The sequence below is a fragment of the Cyclopterus lumpus genome, chromosome 13 (genome assembly GCF_009769545.1).
Source record: "Cyclopterus lumpus isolate fCycLum1 chromosome 13, fCycLum1.pri, whole genome shotgun sequence".
Taxonomy (NCBI): domain Eukaryota; kingdom Metazoa; phylum Chordata; class Actinopteri; order Perciformes; family Cyclopteridae; genus Cyclopterus; species Cyclopterus lumpus.
The window spans coordinates 6,190,188-6,208,167 of NC_046978.1; the positions used below are offsets into that span (position 1 = coordinate 6,190,188).

Genomic DNA, 17,980 nt, shown 5'->3' on the forward strand with positions numbered 1-17,980 from the left:
CCAATGAAATATTCTTTAAAAAGTTTGCTTAAGCTTTCATGTGTTCTAAGGCCTATGCATTTACGAGTTGCTTTTGGAGGCCAAAAAGTAATTCACAAACCAAATAGAAAATGGAGTGTGTTAAGATTCATAGTGATTTTACATTATGTTTGTCGTCAATTAAATTACAGGGGATCTAAAGCTTTACTTGTTTACAAATAGTTTTTTAGTATCCACTGTGTTTGTTTCAAAGCTATAGGGCTTTTGAGACCCCAAACAGAAATAATGTGTATTTTTTCTAGCAGACATTGTTTATAAGCAATTTAGGAAAAGTTCCTGTATGAAGTTGATAAAACGATGTAAAACATGGACACGATGATGGGACGTGTGAAGACAACATGCTGAACATCTCAGGTTACACAGGCAAGAGGAGTCGATTAAACACAGGAAACAATTTACATAACAACCCTTAATTTACTTTATTTGTGTAATGAGTAACACTTTAAAACCCTAATGTCAGATCTACAGCCGCCATGCACTTCCTGCCCATAATTGTGACTTTTAAAGCGCAGTCTAATCACAAAATGGCTTTGGAAAGCATTTTATTCACACCGTGCTATGATGCTGCTGGAATGGTGAATGGGCATCTCCCACCATCTGAATCATTCACATTTAAAAACACACATATTGCCACAGAGGATGAGTGGAAATACAAACTATGAAAATAGAGCAAGTATTCAAGGCCAGGAGGTGGTGGGACTTGTCTCTGTCATTAATTAGCTCTGAGGTCTCAGACATTTTAAGTAGTCTACTGTCACTCTCACAGAACAAAGAGTGAGGATTAAAGACCTGTTGCTGCACATCTTAATGTGTTGTAGACCATCACCTCTTACTAAGTAGATTACACAGAGGCAGTCCTCAGGCTATTTCATAGAGCATGCTGGGCATGATATGAGATGGAAGTGGTATTAGGTCAGGGGCAAGGAGTCCGGGCCCCTTGGTAGAGGTGATAAGGAGCTGTAACAAGGAAAAGCTGAAACATGTGGAAAAAGAGCAATACAAATATACATTAAAGCCGCAATATTTTGATATTAACAATAGATCAAATGGCTTTATATAGAGTAGTCGTTAATTAGACAAATTTCTACTTACTTTGCAGCAAGTTTGAAGTCTGGTTCAGTCTCACTGCAGTCCACATCAGCCTGGGCCTGCTATTGAAATGTGCTTCTTAGTCTGAAAGTCTAAGTTTGTGTTTCACCTGACACCTTGCTGAGCTGCAGGAATGGGACAGTAACACAACAAGTGACAAATAACTCTTTAAATGTGCATTAGAGTATTATTTAAAGATGCAGTATGGAAAAGCATTAACCCCAAAGTCTGGCATTCATCAATGTGTTCCAATATGAAACAACTTGGATCACGTTTTTTATAACATCAGCATCAAATAGCTCTCAGTAAATGTTAATTCAAGCCAAAAACCCGAAACATGATGACAACTGTGTGAAAAGCCACACATCACCATAATCCAGCTCTTTGTTGAAATACATTAACCACATTTGGGATACCATTAACTGATTAAGGGACATGTCTATCTAATTATCAGTCATGTGTGAAAATAAACTCTGACACTCTTACATTCAGGGTGATCACTCTCACAGATGTGACAATCCACATCACGAGGCTGTGTGTCACACTCCCCTCACTCCCCATGGGGCAGAGTGCTGCTTGTCTTCAGGCTTTGACTTGTTGTTTGTTAACAGGATTTGGGGAGGGGTCTGGCTGCAGAGCACTTGGAAAGCACACATGACGGGCTAATCCACATGTGTCTTACATCTGTGTGTTGGTTTATGGAAATCTCAAGCGTCTCCATATGGACATTATGACGTGTTGTTTGAGCTCCAACAACCACAGTGAGGCACCGACTCAGACATGTACTTCCCCATTCACGGGTCTAACCGCACTGCAAAAGTGTGCGTTGTATTGCTGTTGGTGATTTGTGGATGAATTAAAATGCTATTGATCCGGCAGAGTTTTCCCAGCCATCCCTCGAGGTGATGAGGTCATGACTGTGGTTTAATCATCACTGTGCTGCACTGACGGGCATTGATTGGAAACAGTGGTAGTTTCACTAGGATGTAATGATGGGTTTATACACACCCAGCACACATATACTGAGAAATGAGATGACTTAAATTATGCATTGTATTACAAATGTAGGCCTATGTGGTTTCCACATGGATTAAAGATCACACCACAATTCATGATTCAGGGATAACTTCCAGATTCAGAATAGTTTGAGAAACAACCAGGAGAAAAAACAACGTTCCTTCCTGGTCGGTCAGCACGAGGATCAGATATTGATTTAAGGACAGAAAACAGTCTCAATGGCATGAACAAAGACATTGAGATTAATCTGGTAACCTAATAGGTTGCAACAAGAAAACAAAATAAGCAGTGTGGGGAACTGTATGACAACAACGCTATAATATTTTGTAATATTTGGGGTCATGCTTCACAGGATAAAGTGAGTCACTTCCATTCCGGTTTGCTGATATGTACACATCGTAACTCTTGAGGTTCCCTATAACATTTTGAAATGAATGTGATGGACCCAAAGTTTAAGAGACATGAAGAAACCCAAAGGCCCACATTGTGTTTGGGGATTAAGCAATAAACGGACTGCACATATTGCAGCAGATAGGCCTCTCCAGTCAATTATGTGAGCATGAGTCAAGCATTAGTAAGCTAAAAGATCAGTGATGTCGAAACTAAGGTGTGGCGATGTCTGCGTGGATAGCTCGTGGGCAGCAGCGCTGACTGTGCGAGAGCAGCCGCACTGCACCTTTAACTAAACACCGGAGTATTTATTGAGTGACGTGGGACGCAGACTGCGTGCTGAGTGTGGGCAGGAAGCGCAGAGAGCTCACGTCGTCAAGTTAGTTTGAGTGAGAAAGGACTATACCGGAAAGTGAATGTCCCGTGTTGAAGAGGGAAGGCTATAGTTATTACATAAAGTGATAATTAGCGAGAAGAAGGCGCAAGAAAACAACAATCATCGCGAGATAGTTTGCGAATGGTTGTTTTCAACACGTCGCGCGACCTTAACTGGGTTGATTTCGCAGGACGCGTTTGGCCATTGCACGTTTATTTTGAAAGCTCCCGCAGGAAGTAGACGGTTTTAGTTACGTTGGACTTGACTCTCACAGACAGAAACGGGCGCCCGGTGGCTACTTGAACGAAAACAGGGGAAGCTCGCTCAAGAACCGGCTTGGCTTCAACATGCCTCATTACAAATGCTGAGTGTGGGTCCGAAACACGCGTATTCACCCCCCGAGCGGCGATAGTTGACGGCCACGCCTCGTGCCCACCGACCGGAGCCCGGACAAAACTGCTGGCGGAGACGCGACGGTGCGCGGTTTGAAACCCAGCAGGGCGGCTAGCGGGCTCGCGGCGGAGCGTCGGCTGGTTTTGGGAACCATGAGAGAGTACAAAGTAGTGGTTCTCGGGTCCGGAGGGGTTGGTAAATCCGCGTTAACCGTCCAGTTCGTGACGGGCTCCTTCATAGAGAAATACGACCCCACGATAGAGGATTTCTACAGGAAGGAGATCGAGGTGGACTCCTCTCCGTCCGTCCTGGAGATCCTGGACACGGCGGGGACCGAGCAGTTCGCCTCCATGCGAGACCTGTACATCAAGAACGGGCAGGGCTTCATCTTGGTCTACAGCCTGGTGAACCAGCAGAGCTTCCAGGACATCAAACCGATGAGGGACCAGATCATCCGGGTGAAGCGGTACGAGAGGGTGCCGATGATCCTGGTCGGAAACAAAGTGGACCTGGAGGGGGAGCGCGAGGTGTCGTCCGCCGAAGGGAAGGCGCTGGCGGACGAGTGGAACTGCCCGTTCATTGAAACGTCCGCCAAAAACAAAACGTCGGTGGACGAACTGTTCGCGGAGATCGTCCGACAGATGAACTATGCCTCGACACCAAATGGCGACGACCAGTGCTGCTCGTCATGTGTCATCCTTTAACAACGAGGACAACCATACAAGTGTTATTCTTTGCTCGGTTTTAAGTTTGCAATGGTAAGTGGAGGCGCCACACACTCGACACGTAACGATGACACGCGTGATGTTAATGTTAACCGGTACCTGCTGTGCACCTTATTGACATCCTCTCTGGGCACTCAAGTCCACAGTAAGTATACATGGTCGTGGACAGTGGTACATACAGATTATTCAGCTTTATGTAAAAGATTAGCCTTTTATCTAGTTGTTGGCAGTTCTCGTTCCTTAAAGCACACAGTTGATGTCCACTGGTAAGAGACAGGAAGACACTTGCAGTCTGTTGTTTTGCTTAGCAGATTGGGGAAGTGTCTGACTAACAGAACGAGAGCAGCAAGCTATGAGGGACTTCAATGGGTTTACAAAGTTAGTGGTTGAATTTGTACGCTTACAGTTTGAAGTTACAAAACTTCTGATTTTAAATGTCTTTTTTTTTTTTGTTCTTGTTTTTGTTCTTGTTTTTCCAGAATGAGGTTAACAGGAGTCAGGAGATTCCAGTGTTCTTGTATGGCCTTCATTCAGGGCTCAGCAACTTGGTTTCTGATGAGCCAAGCCTTATTTTAGTGTGCTTTTTCTTGTGTCTTTGGTCAGAGGTTGTTGTCGTTCATTCATGACTCTTCTTATCTCTTGTTTGTGGCAGTGTGTTGCAGCAACTGTGTACTGTTGAGATCTTCTTCGTGTCTCACCCTGGCCTTGGAGGAAAATACAGGGAAGAATGCTGCAGGGGGACGAGAGGAGGAGGAGGAGGAGGAGGAGGAACTGAGACTCAGAGGGAGGGGTCCACTCTTCAGGAATTCTGATGGGTTGGAGTATCTTTGCTGTACGATCAGTGTCCACCATTGATGTCAACACCGTGTCAGATCCAGAGTTTCAGCAACACCCCCCTCCACCAGTTCCAACTGTACTCAAAACTGGGACTAAACCCCAATGGAAAACATATGGAGGGCAACACTTAGAGACACTCATGAATGGATATTTCTGTATAAGGAGACAGAGAGAGAGAGAGTATATTTTGTTAAAGAAACTGCACAGTCTGTGGCTGGTAAAGATTTGAGTGATGTCTCTGCCTAATCCGTGTTGGTGCAATGCTCCACAACACTCCAAACCCTTTTTTATTTTTTTCTTCTCCAAAAAACTAAGATGACACCACTTGTCTGCTGGTGGAGTAAACGTGATGAGTGCCACTTTTTTTCGTCTATCTTCTCTTCAGTGCCAGAGAGGACCTTAACTTTAAGAGACATGGGGACCCGATCGCCCTTGTGTCGAGTGCCTTTCCAAAACATGTCAGCCGTTCAGATTTAGTGCCAATCTACATCTATCACCAAAAGAATCCTTCTATATGGCAATCCACAATTTAGTGAAATGTTCTTCTAGATAATTTTGTAGGGGTGGAGGCTGAAATTAAACTACAATAGGCTTTTTGCTAATGGAATGGCGATTTTCTGTATGTTTTACATTGGCCTTTTTTGAAGTCTACGGTGTTCATTTTGAAATGTCTACTTAGTCTGGCCAAACCGATCTCTTGAAATGCACAGGTACTGGAATCTCCCTCGACGTGAAAACAACAACGCTTACCTTCCAGACCACTTAAATCCAATTCTGTTTATGTTTACTTTGTTGTTTTAACAGGAAATGTGATGATGTATCTTTGACGAATCTAACCTGATTGTAAGTTTTAAGTTCAGACAAGCCCTTTAACAATGGTCCGTCTGTTTTAAAAAAAAAAGACTTTTAATACAAATTGCATTTTTTTTTTTAAAGAAACCAGGCTGTGTTTTCTCTTTTGTTGACGCGATCCACTTGTTTCAACGTGTTACCACAAGGACTAATTTCCAGGTTGCTGATACTAAACCAAGTTGTTGTGAGCAGTTTAGAGTTTATCATTGCTTAATCCTCAGCTTGGTACATTTTGAATACACAGAAATAACTTAATTACTACAAATACTCACGTGTGTGTGTGTGTGTGTGTGTGTGTGTGTGTGTGTGTGTGTGTGTGTGTGTGTGTGTGTGTGTGTGTGTGTGTGTGTGTGTGTGTGTGTGTGTGTGTGTGTGTGTGTGTGTGTGTGTGTGTGTGTGTGTGTGTGTGTGTGTGTGTGTGTGTGTGTGTGTGTGTGTGTGTGTGTGTGTGTGTGTGTGTGTGTGTGTGTGTGTGTGTGTGTGTGTGTGTGTGTGTGTGTGTGTGTGTGTGTGTGTGTGTGTGTGTGTGTGTAATTTACAGTAACATGACTTAACCCAAACTTACATGAGGTCCTTACATGTAGTAGGAGTACAATAGTTTGAGTTTTATGTTGACAAATCCACTGGGCACCGTAAGTTAACTTTACTGCATGCAGTGTTGACATGAAAGCCATTTGCCCCAAAGATTGTTTTTAGTTAAAAAAAAAAAATCTGCTGTGGCCTAGCCATTTCTGTGTGGTTAACACTGACCACTGTGATGAATGTACAGAATCACAAGCTGAAAGAAACTAGACCACGTGTTCTGTAACTCACCTCTGTTAGTCTGTTGCAGTGTTTACATGACTGCTAATCTCAGCATGGTTACTGTCAGGCTATCAGAGCCCATGCAAATGTGCCTGAACAGCAGGAATTTGTGTGAAGATAATTGTTAAGTACCTGAGGAGAGTTGTCATTCCTGTCTCTTTGATGAACCTCATCCGTATTCACCAACAACATGTAATCAAGATGAAAAGCCCTTTATCTGCTCACCAATCTAACGTGCATAAATAGTTGAGGCCAGGCTATGCTGCTCCAGAGAAATGTCTCCTTTAACTGCGTGGGTGTAGTCGTGTTTCAGCCCAGAGCTTCAGCCCCAGTTGTGGGGGTGTGTGGGGGTGTAGCGTTGAGATCTGGAGAGGCCGGTAACAAGGATGACACGCCCCCCCCGCTGGCTGGTCGACCACAGCGGAGGGAGACGAGCTTCACATACAGAGCTCCGTCTGTCTGAGGGTGGATATGTGCGGGACATGTGTTGCACTGTATATGTCTTGTGTTATGTACTTCATAAGTCTGAGCGTGTGTGTCACAGGGCCACACAGGGACCAAGTAGGCCAGGGTATCTGCCTGTTAGCCAGAGTAACATTGTATCATATGTGTCCTTTGGCTCTGCCAGGTGACTGGGGGGCACGGGGAGGTCAGGGAGCAGGGTTCTATGAGGGGGCAATTCAGCGGGAACATTGCATCCAACAGGTTGTGTACATTATAGCCAGGCCATATGGTTGAAATCAATATTTCTTTATATTTAAAATACTTTTTGTGATAATGATACCTACATGTATGCAAACACCTATGTAAATATATGCATATTGCAGTGAACTGGGCATTATATTTGACAATAGTGTTCATGTTATTTCTTAAGTTACAGTTTGCGTTAAATCATTCATTTACAATCAAAATACACTATGTCCATATCCATATCATCACAAAGCTGCTTAACTGAAATATGATAAACACTGATATTGCCCAACCCTACTGTGTAAACAACAATCTTTTTATAGTATTTGTAGATATTGCCTGTGTGAGTAGACAACCACGTGCATACACAGAGAGACGGTATTCTTCTCACAACCTAAAGCTGAACTACAGCCTAATATTTGGTGTCAGTGCTCTCTGCAGAAGGGTCTGTGTGGTTTAGCTCCCAGATCTCCCTTACAACCACCACAAGTCCCAGCTAGTTAACAGCTGTGTTATCTATGTAATGCCCAAACTGGTAGTAGGTTTCCTCCAAGGCTTAGCTACAGATTGTGCGATTAGACATGAACCGAGCTGAAGTTTAACGCTGCCTTTATAAAATCAGTTGTGTTCAGTTTTACTGATGACCCGGCTTGTCATGGGAGATGATCATGTGATGTGGTTGCCATGGTTAAGGGCGGTTGGGATGTGGTATGGCAGCTCGGGTGGGTGGCCTTGTGACCTATGGTAGTTCAGCCACTGCTGGTATGGTGACTGTAAGAGAGGAGGGTGTCGGTCTGTTTGATCATCTCCCTCTGAGTTTCCAGAAACTTATATTTTCTTTGCTCATGACAGGAAGTGTGTTTTTACTTTTGGCTATGTACATATATTTGTTGAGGTTTTACAGCATTGGACACATGTTCGCTTCCTCGGTTGCAATGAACTAAATATAGATGCTTAAAAAAAAGATAATTAAGATAAGGGTTACGTGTGTTGTTTGCTGCACTGATCCTCCGCTCTTTCTTTGCAGTTGGTAGCAGTTGCTCTGGCAGGAAGTGTTGCGACAGAGGCAGTGAGAGTGGGTGGTGTGTGTTTGCATTTTCTACATTGGACTTAATCACTATATAGGCTCCATGTTGAATTACAGACTGCTCTTTCTCTCCCAGCGTCATCATGCTATTTTTGAGGCTCTGTTGTGTTCAAGAGTGGTTTTCTCCTGGTTCTCTTGGCAGATGTGCCGGTTATGTACTGTATCTGTGCTCTCTACAAATCTCTTTGACTCTATTAGCCTCTCCTTTTCAACACGTTGTTTACTTTGACACATCACATGACATATAATTCAATAAATGCGTTTCGACAGTTGCATTTTAGTTGTAATGCGGCAGCATTGTTCATTTAGTAGTTTGTCTCACACTCATTTCTTTTTGTACGTAGCATTACCATAACAACACAGAAATAACCATTGTCTCCTTATTTGTCTTCCCCTCGAAGGTTGAATGAGCTTTGTTTTTGCTCTCTTTCTCTCTCTCACACACACACACATACACACACACACACTGCAGTTAACTCACATTGTGCACATTTAAACCCACTGCAGTTTAGATTCCGGCTGCATTCCAACACCAAAACTTTGTCCAGACACAAGCAGCAGAGACATCGCTCTCCTCTATTGTAAACGGTTCCCTTTCCTTATCACCCAGTTATTACTTAGTCCATGGGTCTTTGACCATACTGCAATTAGGAGTGGTATCTTGCCATAAGATTGACGGTGGATTGTGAGCAGTCTTCAAATATGTATGTATATATTTTTGCTGGAGAAAGTTGTGTCTATCACAATAGTTTAGAAGAGTGGGCTTGATGGTGTAAACTATTTTTTCTACTGGACTGAGGAAACATAACAAGGGGTTGTGACTGATTATTCGTTCAGTTTTCTCTAATCTATGATTCCCGGAGTGGCCTTCTCATTCAGAGCGGACTATGTTGAGATGGGAATGTCCCGGAATTCCTCTCATTCTTGTCATTCCTTCAACTGTAATGTCTGGACATGTCTTTAGCTGAAAGAGCAATGGGTTGGGATGTGACGAGGAGTTGTTTACGTGTACTTTATGGTTCATTTCAGGGCTGTTGTCCTCTCAAGTCTGATTGTAAATTACTTTTCCTTGTTCCCCAGCTTTTCTTTTCTTTCTTTTTTTTTTTCTTTCTTGATTGAGACCAAGAACAAACACAAAGGTAGAGAAAGAGAGAGCAGCTGAGATAACGGATGAAAGCAAGTGCAGGGTTTGTCTGGACCTCCAGATACCGCCCCACTGCGTCACAAGATGGACCCCGCTGGGCACGTCAATCTGCTCTTTATACTCATCTTTAGATGATCATAGCACAGTTCCCTTAGTTCACACCAGAGCTCGATCTGACAAGGAAACTACGCCAAATGAGCCAGCTAGACAGTACTAGTTGCTTGCAGTGTTCCCAGTGTGGATAAATAACTTTTCTTCAAGGACAAGGAATGCTTAAAGATATGATTTGTAATTGAGTTCAGTGGAAATCAGTGTTTTAATTATGATGGAGGTGGAAAGCAGGTCATTCAATTTGTGTGCAATTTGATCTTTCTGGAGGTAGAATTAAATACGTAATTCTCAAGAATTTAGGGTATTAGGCATTCAATAACATCTCGGTTAACATGTTACCTTTGGCCTGACTGAGCCAGGCACTGTGTCAGTCACTTGGCTGCTTTTGCTCTCCAGTCGGCCTCAGCTGGTTTGGGTGTGGTTTTTCTTTTACTTGAGGATTTACGAGAAGTGAACGGCCTTGAATACTTGTAGTTTGTTTGTGTGCCTGTTTGATCATAGGCCTTCATAAGATGTTTAGAAGTGATGCATTGGGTCACATTTTGAGAAAGGAAAACAACATAATTTGGACCCGACTATGTGATTTGTTTGATTTTGGAATGTTTGGGTGAAACCACCGAAGAGGCAAGTTAGAAGTTGGTAACTATTGGTTGTCATAATGCCCTGGGGGATTTTCTGGTGGGATATAATAATTCTGCACCCTCACCATAAGGACGTCTGAGGTCAGCAACACAAAGGCATATCTGGATTGGGTTGAACTTGCTATTTTTAAATCCATTACACAGTTTGTGTGTAAAGTTCTTTAAAAATCAAACAATTGGTCTACTAAATCGGATTACATCTTCAAAAAAAAGTATATATATATATTTTCTTTTTAAGAAAGAATGCTAATCTGGAGCACCATCCAATGAAGTCACTGGAGCATCGTGAGCAGTTGTAAATAGCTACTTTAATAATAACTACAACCTAACAGCAAATACTTTTAACGGTGGGTATTACTTGGTTTTTATCTTTCATTCTTGCACACATGCAGGAACGTGGGTTTCAGAGTATTCATGTAATAACATCAGTGGGAAATATGCTTATCTACCTGACATCATTTTCTCACAAGTTATTGTCCTTGTGTTTTGTCATTCGAGGTCAGATATTACACTTTGATCTAACTATTATCAAGCTCACATTAGCTGAGGAGTTTAAATCATTCCTAATCTTTTTGTGATACCCAAATCTCCCCCCAGTCTCCACAGTTATTACGAGGCTCAGTTTGGTGGCTCCTGGTGGAAGTTAGCATTGTGCTATGGACACTATAGCACGACCGGATGCTTGATGTCAATGGGGTCTGAACCCTGGCCTTCTGGTAAAATAAATCTGTCTTCACTCACTAACTTTTACACATACACGTAACTTGCAATCAGCTTCATCTTCCTGCCCTCTTTTCCTTTCCATCTGGTAGAAGAGGGTTTGTGGCATCCTCCTCCAGGGTCTGCTCCTGGGTCATGTGACTGCCTCCCACCACGCTGGTGTTGCCCTCCTGTCACCACAGCAACATGAGCATTCTGACTAACAGGCAGAGACATCTGTGACCTTTCTCACTCATTTGCAATCTCATTTATTTTTCTCATTCCATCATTTCCCCCCCTCCTCTTCTGAGCTTCTAAATGTTGTCATCAATTCTCTGTATTCTGTCATTTCGGAAACACCTTTTTCATTCAATTTGGTATGTTATTCCATTCTAGCAATGTTCCACTTTGTGAGAACTGTTTTTAGATAGGTACCATGTTACTGTCTACTGCAAATCAAGTTATGTAATCTTGTTCAGTCTCTCAGTCCAGATTCATCATCACACTTTTCTCTGGAGGCAGGGTTATGCAACATCTCTGTTATAACCTGAGCAACTAGGGGGCAGAAAAAATACCTTGTGGGAGACAGACGCTAAAAAAGGAATAGCTGACATTGTGTATAGTAGGAAGTACGTGTGAGATGCCTTACTGCCTTGTTGAGAAGAGTTCTGACGATATATGTGTTTGTCATCGTGTTCATAGGGATAGTCAGTATGGATACCTCCAACACAACATATGGGAATAATGGCCTTGACAATGCCAAAATGTCATGTTCATAACTTTACCAAAAACAATAAATCAGCCCGTCGACACAGTAAAACACCCACTGGTCTCCAACAATCTTTGTGGCTTTCCAGATACCATTAAACCTAACCGGATGTCTTTGAAGGTTCTCTATGTGTGATTCAGAGCATTAATACAACAGCAAACAACTATTTGCTATGTAAAGATTTAGCGGAATAATGAAGTCACTCTCTGTGCTTTGTTTCCGTATTGCCGGCCCGGTCGTGCACGCCTTCTCGTGCATGTGAGTCTCTGTGTGTGTACCCCACTGGCTTGCTCGTGGCTGCCACTCTGCACTGCAGTCATACGGCGACCGACGGCAACTTCGCTAACACATTCTCATCAAATACCTCCGCTTGGTCAGTGACTTTTCAACATGTCTGGACGACGTGTCCTTTCAAAATAAACTTCCATCTTCACAGGAAGTTAAGTTTAGGCAACAAAACCATGTAGTTACGTCAACCAGTTCCTATCGACTCACGTCACTAGCGACTGACAAACAAGTCATGTGACTAGCATCTCACGTGACTCAGGTGACACAATGTCAATGTTAACTTTGAGTTTTGCACAGGACACAAACATTGGTTTCTTGGACAAAAGGTCTGTGTTTGTTTGACCCTTCCACCACCCTGCTCTATGCAGACTCTCATGAACTAGATGCTATGTCACATGCTCTTACCGCCCTCTAAAACCCCTGGAGGATTTATGGAGTTAGTCAAAAGCCTGATTTGTCACATACAGCCAGTAAAGGAGCCGTCTGTGCATTTATTTACGATGCCAAGGGGCACTGATCAAACGTTGGGATTTGACGAGAGGTTTACGTCACAGAAGCGTCGCGCACAGTTTCCCACCAGGCAAACACACACTGCTAGTTCTGCCATCCCTGTTGCCGTTTTTTGCACCATTACCGCAAACCACTTGTTGCAAACACATGCTGAGAGTCGTGAATTTGTGGCCTATTTTTTGTTGTTTTTCTTCAGGTTTCTTATCTGGGTTCACACACAGCATACACACAGTATAATAGACGGATAAAGTTCAAACTTAAAAGTTAAACGATGTGTAAAAATGTGATTTGGAGATTGTTTTTTAATCTATTTTTCTTTTCTTTTCTTTTTCTTGAAAGTGTATTATAGTTATTATTGTCTAAAATTACACAACAGCCAACGTTTATTTACCTTCCGGAAACATTTTCCTAATATGGTCCTTACAGAAAACGTGCACGGACAAATCAGTGTGCCGCACTGCTGACTGTTCACTTAGTTGAGTTGGTAGAATTACACAGGAGCCACACCCAGAATGCCAGAGTCTCTGTCTCATGCAGCAACACTGCAGTCGGAAGTGAGCATGACAACGCAGTAGTCAGAACCAAACATGCATACCTCTACAGCCAAATCAGTGTCAGTTTCTGTGCTGACAAGGTGTAGTGTGTGTATGTGCAATTACACCTGCATTTTCTCATTGCTCATATACTCAAGAGCATAATGATCCTGCATGAAACTGTTATTGCATGTCGTAGATGCCCCAGAAATTACCTGTTACATTTTAATTTATTTCTGGGAATTCTAGAGATACTAGGCTCAGAGGAAATTGCTCATATCCTGTGTGGAGCTGGAAGAGGAAGTCTCCTGTGACACTGGGAATCTCCAGTCTACTGACCCACATCACTGGGCTCTGGATCCTGCTGCACTTTGGCTACCAGCACTATTGCTTTGCAGTGTTAAAAGTATATACTTTATGGCCCATGGACATTTTAATTGTAAGTCATCATTCTGATGTCATAAATGTTGCATTAATATGTTGGTGCAGTTATACTTAAACAGTTTTGTTGATATTCAGTGTTTCTCTTCAAATCACATTTTCCTTTTTCTTGTAATATGTTTTGAATATCAAGCTAGGAGACCTTTTCTTCCCTGCCTTTTGCTCATGCATTTATATGTTTTCTTTGGCATTGCAATCATTTTTTCTGTCACTGCAATAGCATGGGCCTGTCACCTGCATGCTCATGCACAAGCATGTGGCCCCTTTTGTGCATAATAGTAGATCACAGGACACTGGGTTGCATGTAATAATGATCTGAACGGTATGACATGAAATAGGTATAACTCAAGGTCAATTATAGGACTTCAGTGCCAACATCTCCAGCCATATTGGGTACAATAGTTGAGCAATGGCAGGGGATCCAATCGGAGAGCATTTTAGCTATTTGTCAATGTTCCTCCATTACAACAGACCACCGTCTTAGTGGTGTGATCTAACTTATCCAGTGTCTCCCTGTGAAAATGACACAGAGTCCTGCTCACTGTTTTTTTAAAGGTGTCAACATTATATTTGCAGTCTGTTTGTGCTTGTATGCAAATATCTTGTTGGGCTACAGGCAAGAAGAGAATTGAAAAGCATGTTAACAGATGGGAGCTTCATGTAAATCTGGAGCTCTCTGTTCCTTTCTGCCTTTGGCATGTTGTGCTTGGTTACAAAGTAATTTGCTGATCAATGGGTGAGCTCAAATTTACTGTCTGGCTGCTGAGATTTCAGGGTGTCCTAATCCTGCTGCCAGCGGGCTTTTACCAACAGAAAACAATAGAATAGATAAAGTATACACCCCGGGGAAATCAATATTTCATCATCACAGGCACTGAAATCAAAAGCAGAAGGTGGGAAAAAACCTACGGTTCCCTGAGACTGGCTTCATGTGGAGCCAGAGGCTTGGACTCGATGCTGCAGTTTTACTGAAACAAGTTACCATGGGCAACACACAGCCCTGAGTACAGCTCCGAATAAACTGCACAATGCTGTCCACCACAATGCTTTCCACCACAATACTTGTCTCACGTGTCATGGGTTATGAGACTGAATGGTGTCCAGTGTTAGTGATCAGTGCGCTGACAGGAAGGAAGGGTGTCTCCATTTAAGACTTCCTGTCCCACCGAGTGACTCAGTGTCGGTCCTTGTGCTGCTCTTTTCCTTTTCCTTTCACTCTTCTTTTCCTCCCTAACCCAGATCATGCCGGAGACTATCTTCACTTACTTCTCTCACTCGTGTTTTTCTTCATTTACTTTATTAGCTGTTACATGTTATTGACTACCAAGATATACAGTATATACACATATGCATATATGTATATTTACTCTCTCTATATACAGTATATACTGTATATGTGTATAAATACACATATGAATATGTGTATATATGCCTTTTTTTCGAATGACTCCTGGCAAGAAATTCAGCTACTCCTTTAATTTGTGTTCTGATTCCACAAAACCTCAAGCAAATCCATTATCCAGTATGTCTTCAAATCTGACTGACATATCAAAATCCACAAACCCCTCTGTATTCTTAGGATAATGACTCAAACAGGCACATCACATCTTCAGTATCTTAATGTCTTCCCTTCATCCTCTTACAATTTGGAACAGCGAGTTGATCCTCATAATACTGATTGATATCTGGGTTGTGTATCTCTGAGTCCGTGAATCTGTAATGAGATGCCATCCAATTAAAACGGTGGATCGGACTAATCATTGCAGCAGCAGTGTGTCTAAAACAATCTAAAACAAATCAATAAGCAAGATTGAACAGATGAGTGCTGGAGAGGGGAAAGTGTTAGACAGAGGAGAGGGAATGGAGAAGAGGATGGGAGAAAACACAGAGACATGAGGCACACTGCATGTCTCTCATTGGGGATAATGCCATTAGTGTCACCGTGCAGGTGGATCATATGACACAGTCATTATTGCTCTTTATTTATTTTCCCTGATAAACACATACACACACACACACACACACACATTCCAGCATGTCACACATCCTGTAGAGTTAGCCCCCCCCCCCTCTAGCCTTGAACCAGACAAATGGTTACCCAAACATGACGCAACACATGACGCCTTTCCTAGAGGGTGTCTCTGAATGCTCTGTTTCTTCTTCCTGCACCTCGTATCAGCCTCTGGGCTTGCCTTCTCATGTCATCTCAGGGTACGTAAGCCTCGTGACCATATGGGCTCAGAGGGGCTTAGTGGTCCTCCAGCCAGCACCCCTTGGAGGGCCTGCTGTGTGAGGGAGATTCAGGGGGCATGCTGCCATCTTTTCAGGTGTTTCATACTTCCTGTCTGGAAAAGAAAGAGAAGTCAGAGGGGTTATCATTTAGTTTTCTTACTTTCCTTTCCCCTCCTCTTTTACCCGCCGGTCTGATTTGATTCTAGCACAAACGTTTTGCATATTCATAAACAAATATAATATGCATTGCTTTAATCAGCACAGCATTAGCTTATTGTGTAATTATCATTTGGTTTGTGATCTGTGGAGCTCCAGGGTGGGCAGATGGCTCTATCTTGCTCACCAATGACTCTCTGTCTCTCTCTTCTTCTTCTTCTTCTTCTTCTTCTTCTTCTTCTTCTTCTTCTTCTTCTTCTTCTTCTTCTTCTCTCCATCACCTCTTTTTTCTTCATGTGCACATGTCTGTGTTCATGTGAGAGCATACGTGGCTTTGTGTCTGAGAGTGTGCATGTGTGTTGTTTGAGGAATATCTTCTCTATGGACCATATGGTATAAGACTGCCTGCTGGGCAAAGATAAATCCCGCACGCAAAGGCAGCAGAGCAACACACACACACACACACACACACACACACACACACACACACACACACACACACACACACACACACACAATTATACCAATGTCAGTATTATGTACTTGTATTGTGCACTGTAATTAGTCGACACCTTCACGTTTGTTGTTGTATAACCCAACATGCCTTTCTTGTGTTCATCTGTCAGTCTCTCTGCTCCCCTCGCTGTTGCTGTCGTCCCTCGTCCTCCTCGTCCCCTTCCTCCTCCTCGTCCTCGTCCTCCTCGTCCTCCGCTGATTTGCTTTCAACCCGCCTGCCTATACTTGTCTACATCTCAAGCTTTCCATCTTGCCCCCAGCCTACCTGAGTCATCAGGCCATAACGCACAAGTCAACTCAGCTTCTTCCCACACGTCCAACCCGCCGTATGGAAGTTTGTCAGTTCAGCAAGCTGCACTTTCTCACTCTGTCTCTTTCTCCTTCTTAATGTCTTGTGTTCAAATGTTTGGGGTATTATTTCAATCTGATCTCATCGTGGCAATAAACACGAGCAGTTCAACTATCAGACCGAACTGAGGAAGCCTTTTGGATGAGAGACAAAACTGCTTTAAGAATCTAGTCCAGTTGCCCTTGACTCAGCAAGGATAGACAATATATATATATATATATATATATATATATATATATATATATATATATATATATATATATATATATATATATATATATATATATATATCATAAGAAGTTGTAATAAACCAAACATAATTTTTAAGTTGAATTGATTAGAAAATTCAGCAGCAATAATGTAGCTAATAATAAATAGTGGACTATTCACTGTAGATGACATATCCGAAGCAAGCTTTCTGTCTGGTTTTCATGAATAATTATTTATGAAAAAAAATAATTAGAGGTGGCTATGAAGCAAGCAAATGGTAATTGTATAGAAGAAGTCCAAACTTGCAAAAGCACTGCTATTTTCCCTGAACCTTTTCTATGTTTGCTTGTGTGTGTTTTATACCTGTGTAGACTTGCACCTGAACCAGACTGCATGACAAGGGAAGGTCACTGAAATCAAAGCTCTCTAAAGCTCCCACGCTTCTCCTCTAGTCAGGCTCTCTCTCCCCAATTAGGCGGATCACATAAAACCATTTACCTCTGTGTCTCACAACACCGAGGTAAACGATCAACAACGTGGTGTTTTCTTTAGGATTGTGGGGGGGAGACCGTCCCCCCCCCCTGTGGCACACATCCTCCACCCCCACTGCATCTTGTGCCACAATGGCTGCTAACTGTCAAACGTGGTAACATGGATGAGGGCACAGCTGGAGGAGAAATGGAAAGAGGCGTACAAAGAGACGGGCGGAGGATGAGACGAGGCAGTTTGAAGCCAGTTGACTGAGACTGCTTTTGACTATTTTTGATGTTTTTCAACCAGTCAGACGGAGATAAGCAGGGAGGAAGTGAGAGACAGTCACACAGAGGGAGGTGAAGGATAGAGAGACAGGCCCAGGAACAAAAGCAACAGCATTTAATATGAAACTGAATTTCAGAGGTAACCTACTGGCTTAGTCACCATGACAACAACACACTTAAACCAGCATTTAATTGGCGCTGTCTGCACTTGTCTGTTGTATCTCCATCCAGCTCCCTCTGTGTACAGTAATTACATTGTGATTTGTGGTTATCATGTAGAAGCACAGACCTGCCTGCGATATGGTATATATTATTATGTTCGGT

At 42.7% G+C, this 17,980-nt stretch overlaps 1 protein-coding gene and 2 long non-coding RNA genes across 3 annotated transcripts; 2 read left to right on the top strand and 1 right to left on the bottom strand.

The window, feature by feature from the left end:
* Positions 1-468: 468 nt before the first annotated feature.
* LOC117741293 lies at positions 469-2,841 on the bottom strand. Its single transcript, XR_004610710.1, has 3 exons — positions 1,615-2,841; positions 1,132-1,253; positions 469-1,012 (listed from the first exon to the last, which is right to left on the bottom strand). It is a non-coding gene; the product is annotated as an uncharacterized LOC117741293 (long non-coding RNA).
* A 37-nt stretch (positions 2,842-2,878) lies between these two features.
* LOC117741292 (ras-related protein Rap-2b) lies at positions 2,879-5,805 on the top strand. The gene is made up of 2 exons (XM_034548240.1): positions 2,879-4,062; positions 4,682-5,805. Exon 1 carries the CDS (start codon positions 3,457-3,459, stop codon positions 4,006-4,008), a length of 552 nt encoding a protein of 183 aa, XP_034404131.1. The 5' UTR covers positions 2,879-3,456; the 3' UTR covers positions 4,009-4,062; positions 4,682-5,805.
* A 413-nt stretch (positions 5,806-6,218) lies between these two features.
* LOC117741657 lies at positions 6,219-11,720 on the top strand. Its single transcript, XR_004610755.1, has 2 exons — positions 6,219-10,911; positions 11,008-11,720. It is a non-coding gene; the product is annotated as an uncharacterized LOC117741657 (long non-coding RNA).
* Positions 11,721-17,980: the final 6,260 nt, after the last annotated feature.

Coding starts and splice junctions, on each gene's coding strand:
- LOC117741292 (XM_034548240.1), top strand. CDS start 3,457: ATGAGAGAGTACAAAGTAGTGGTTCTCGGGTCCGGAGGGGTTGGTAAA.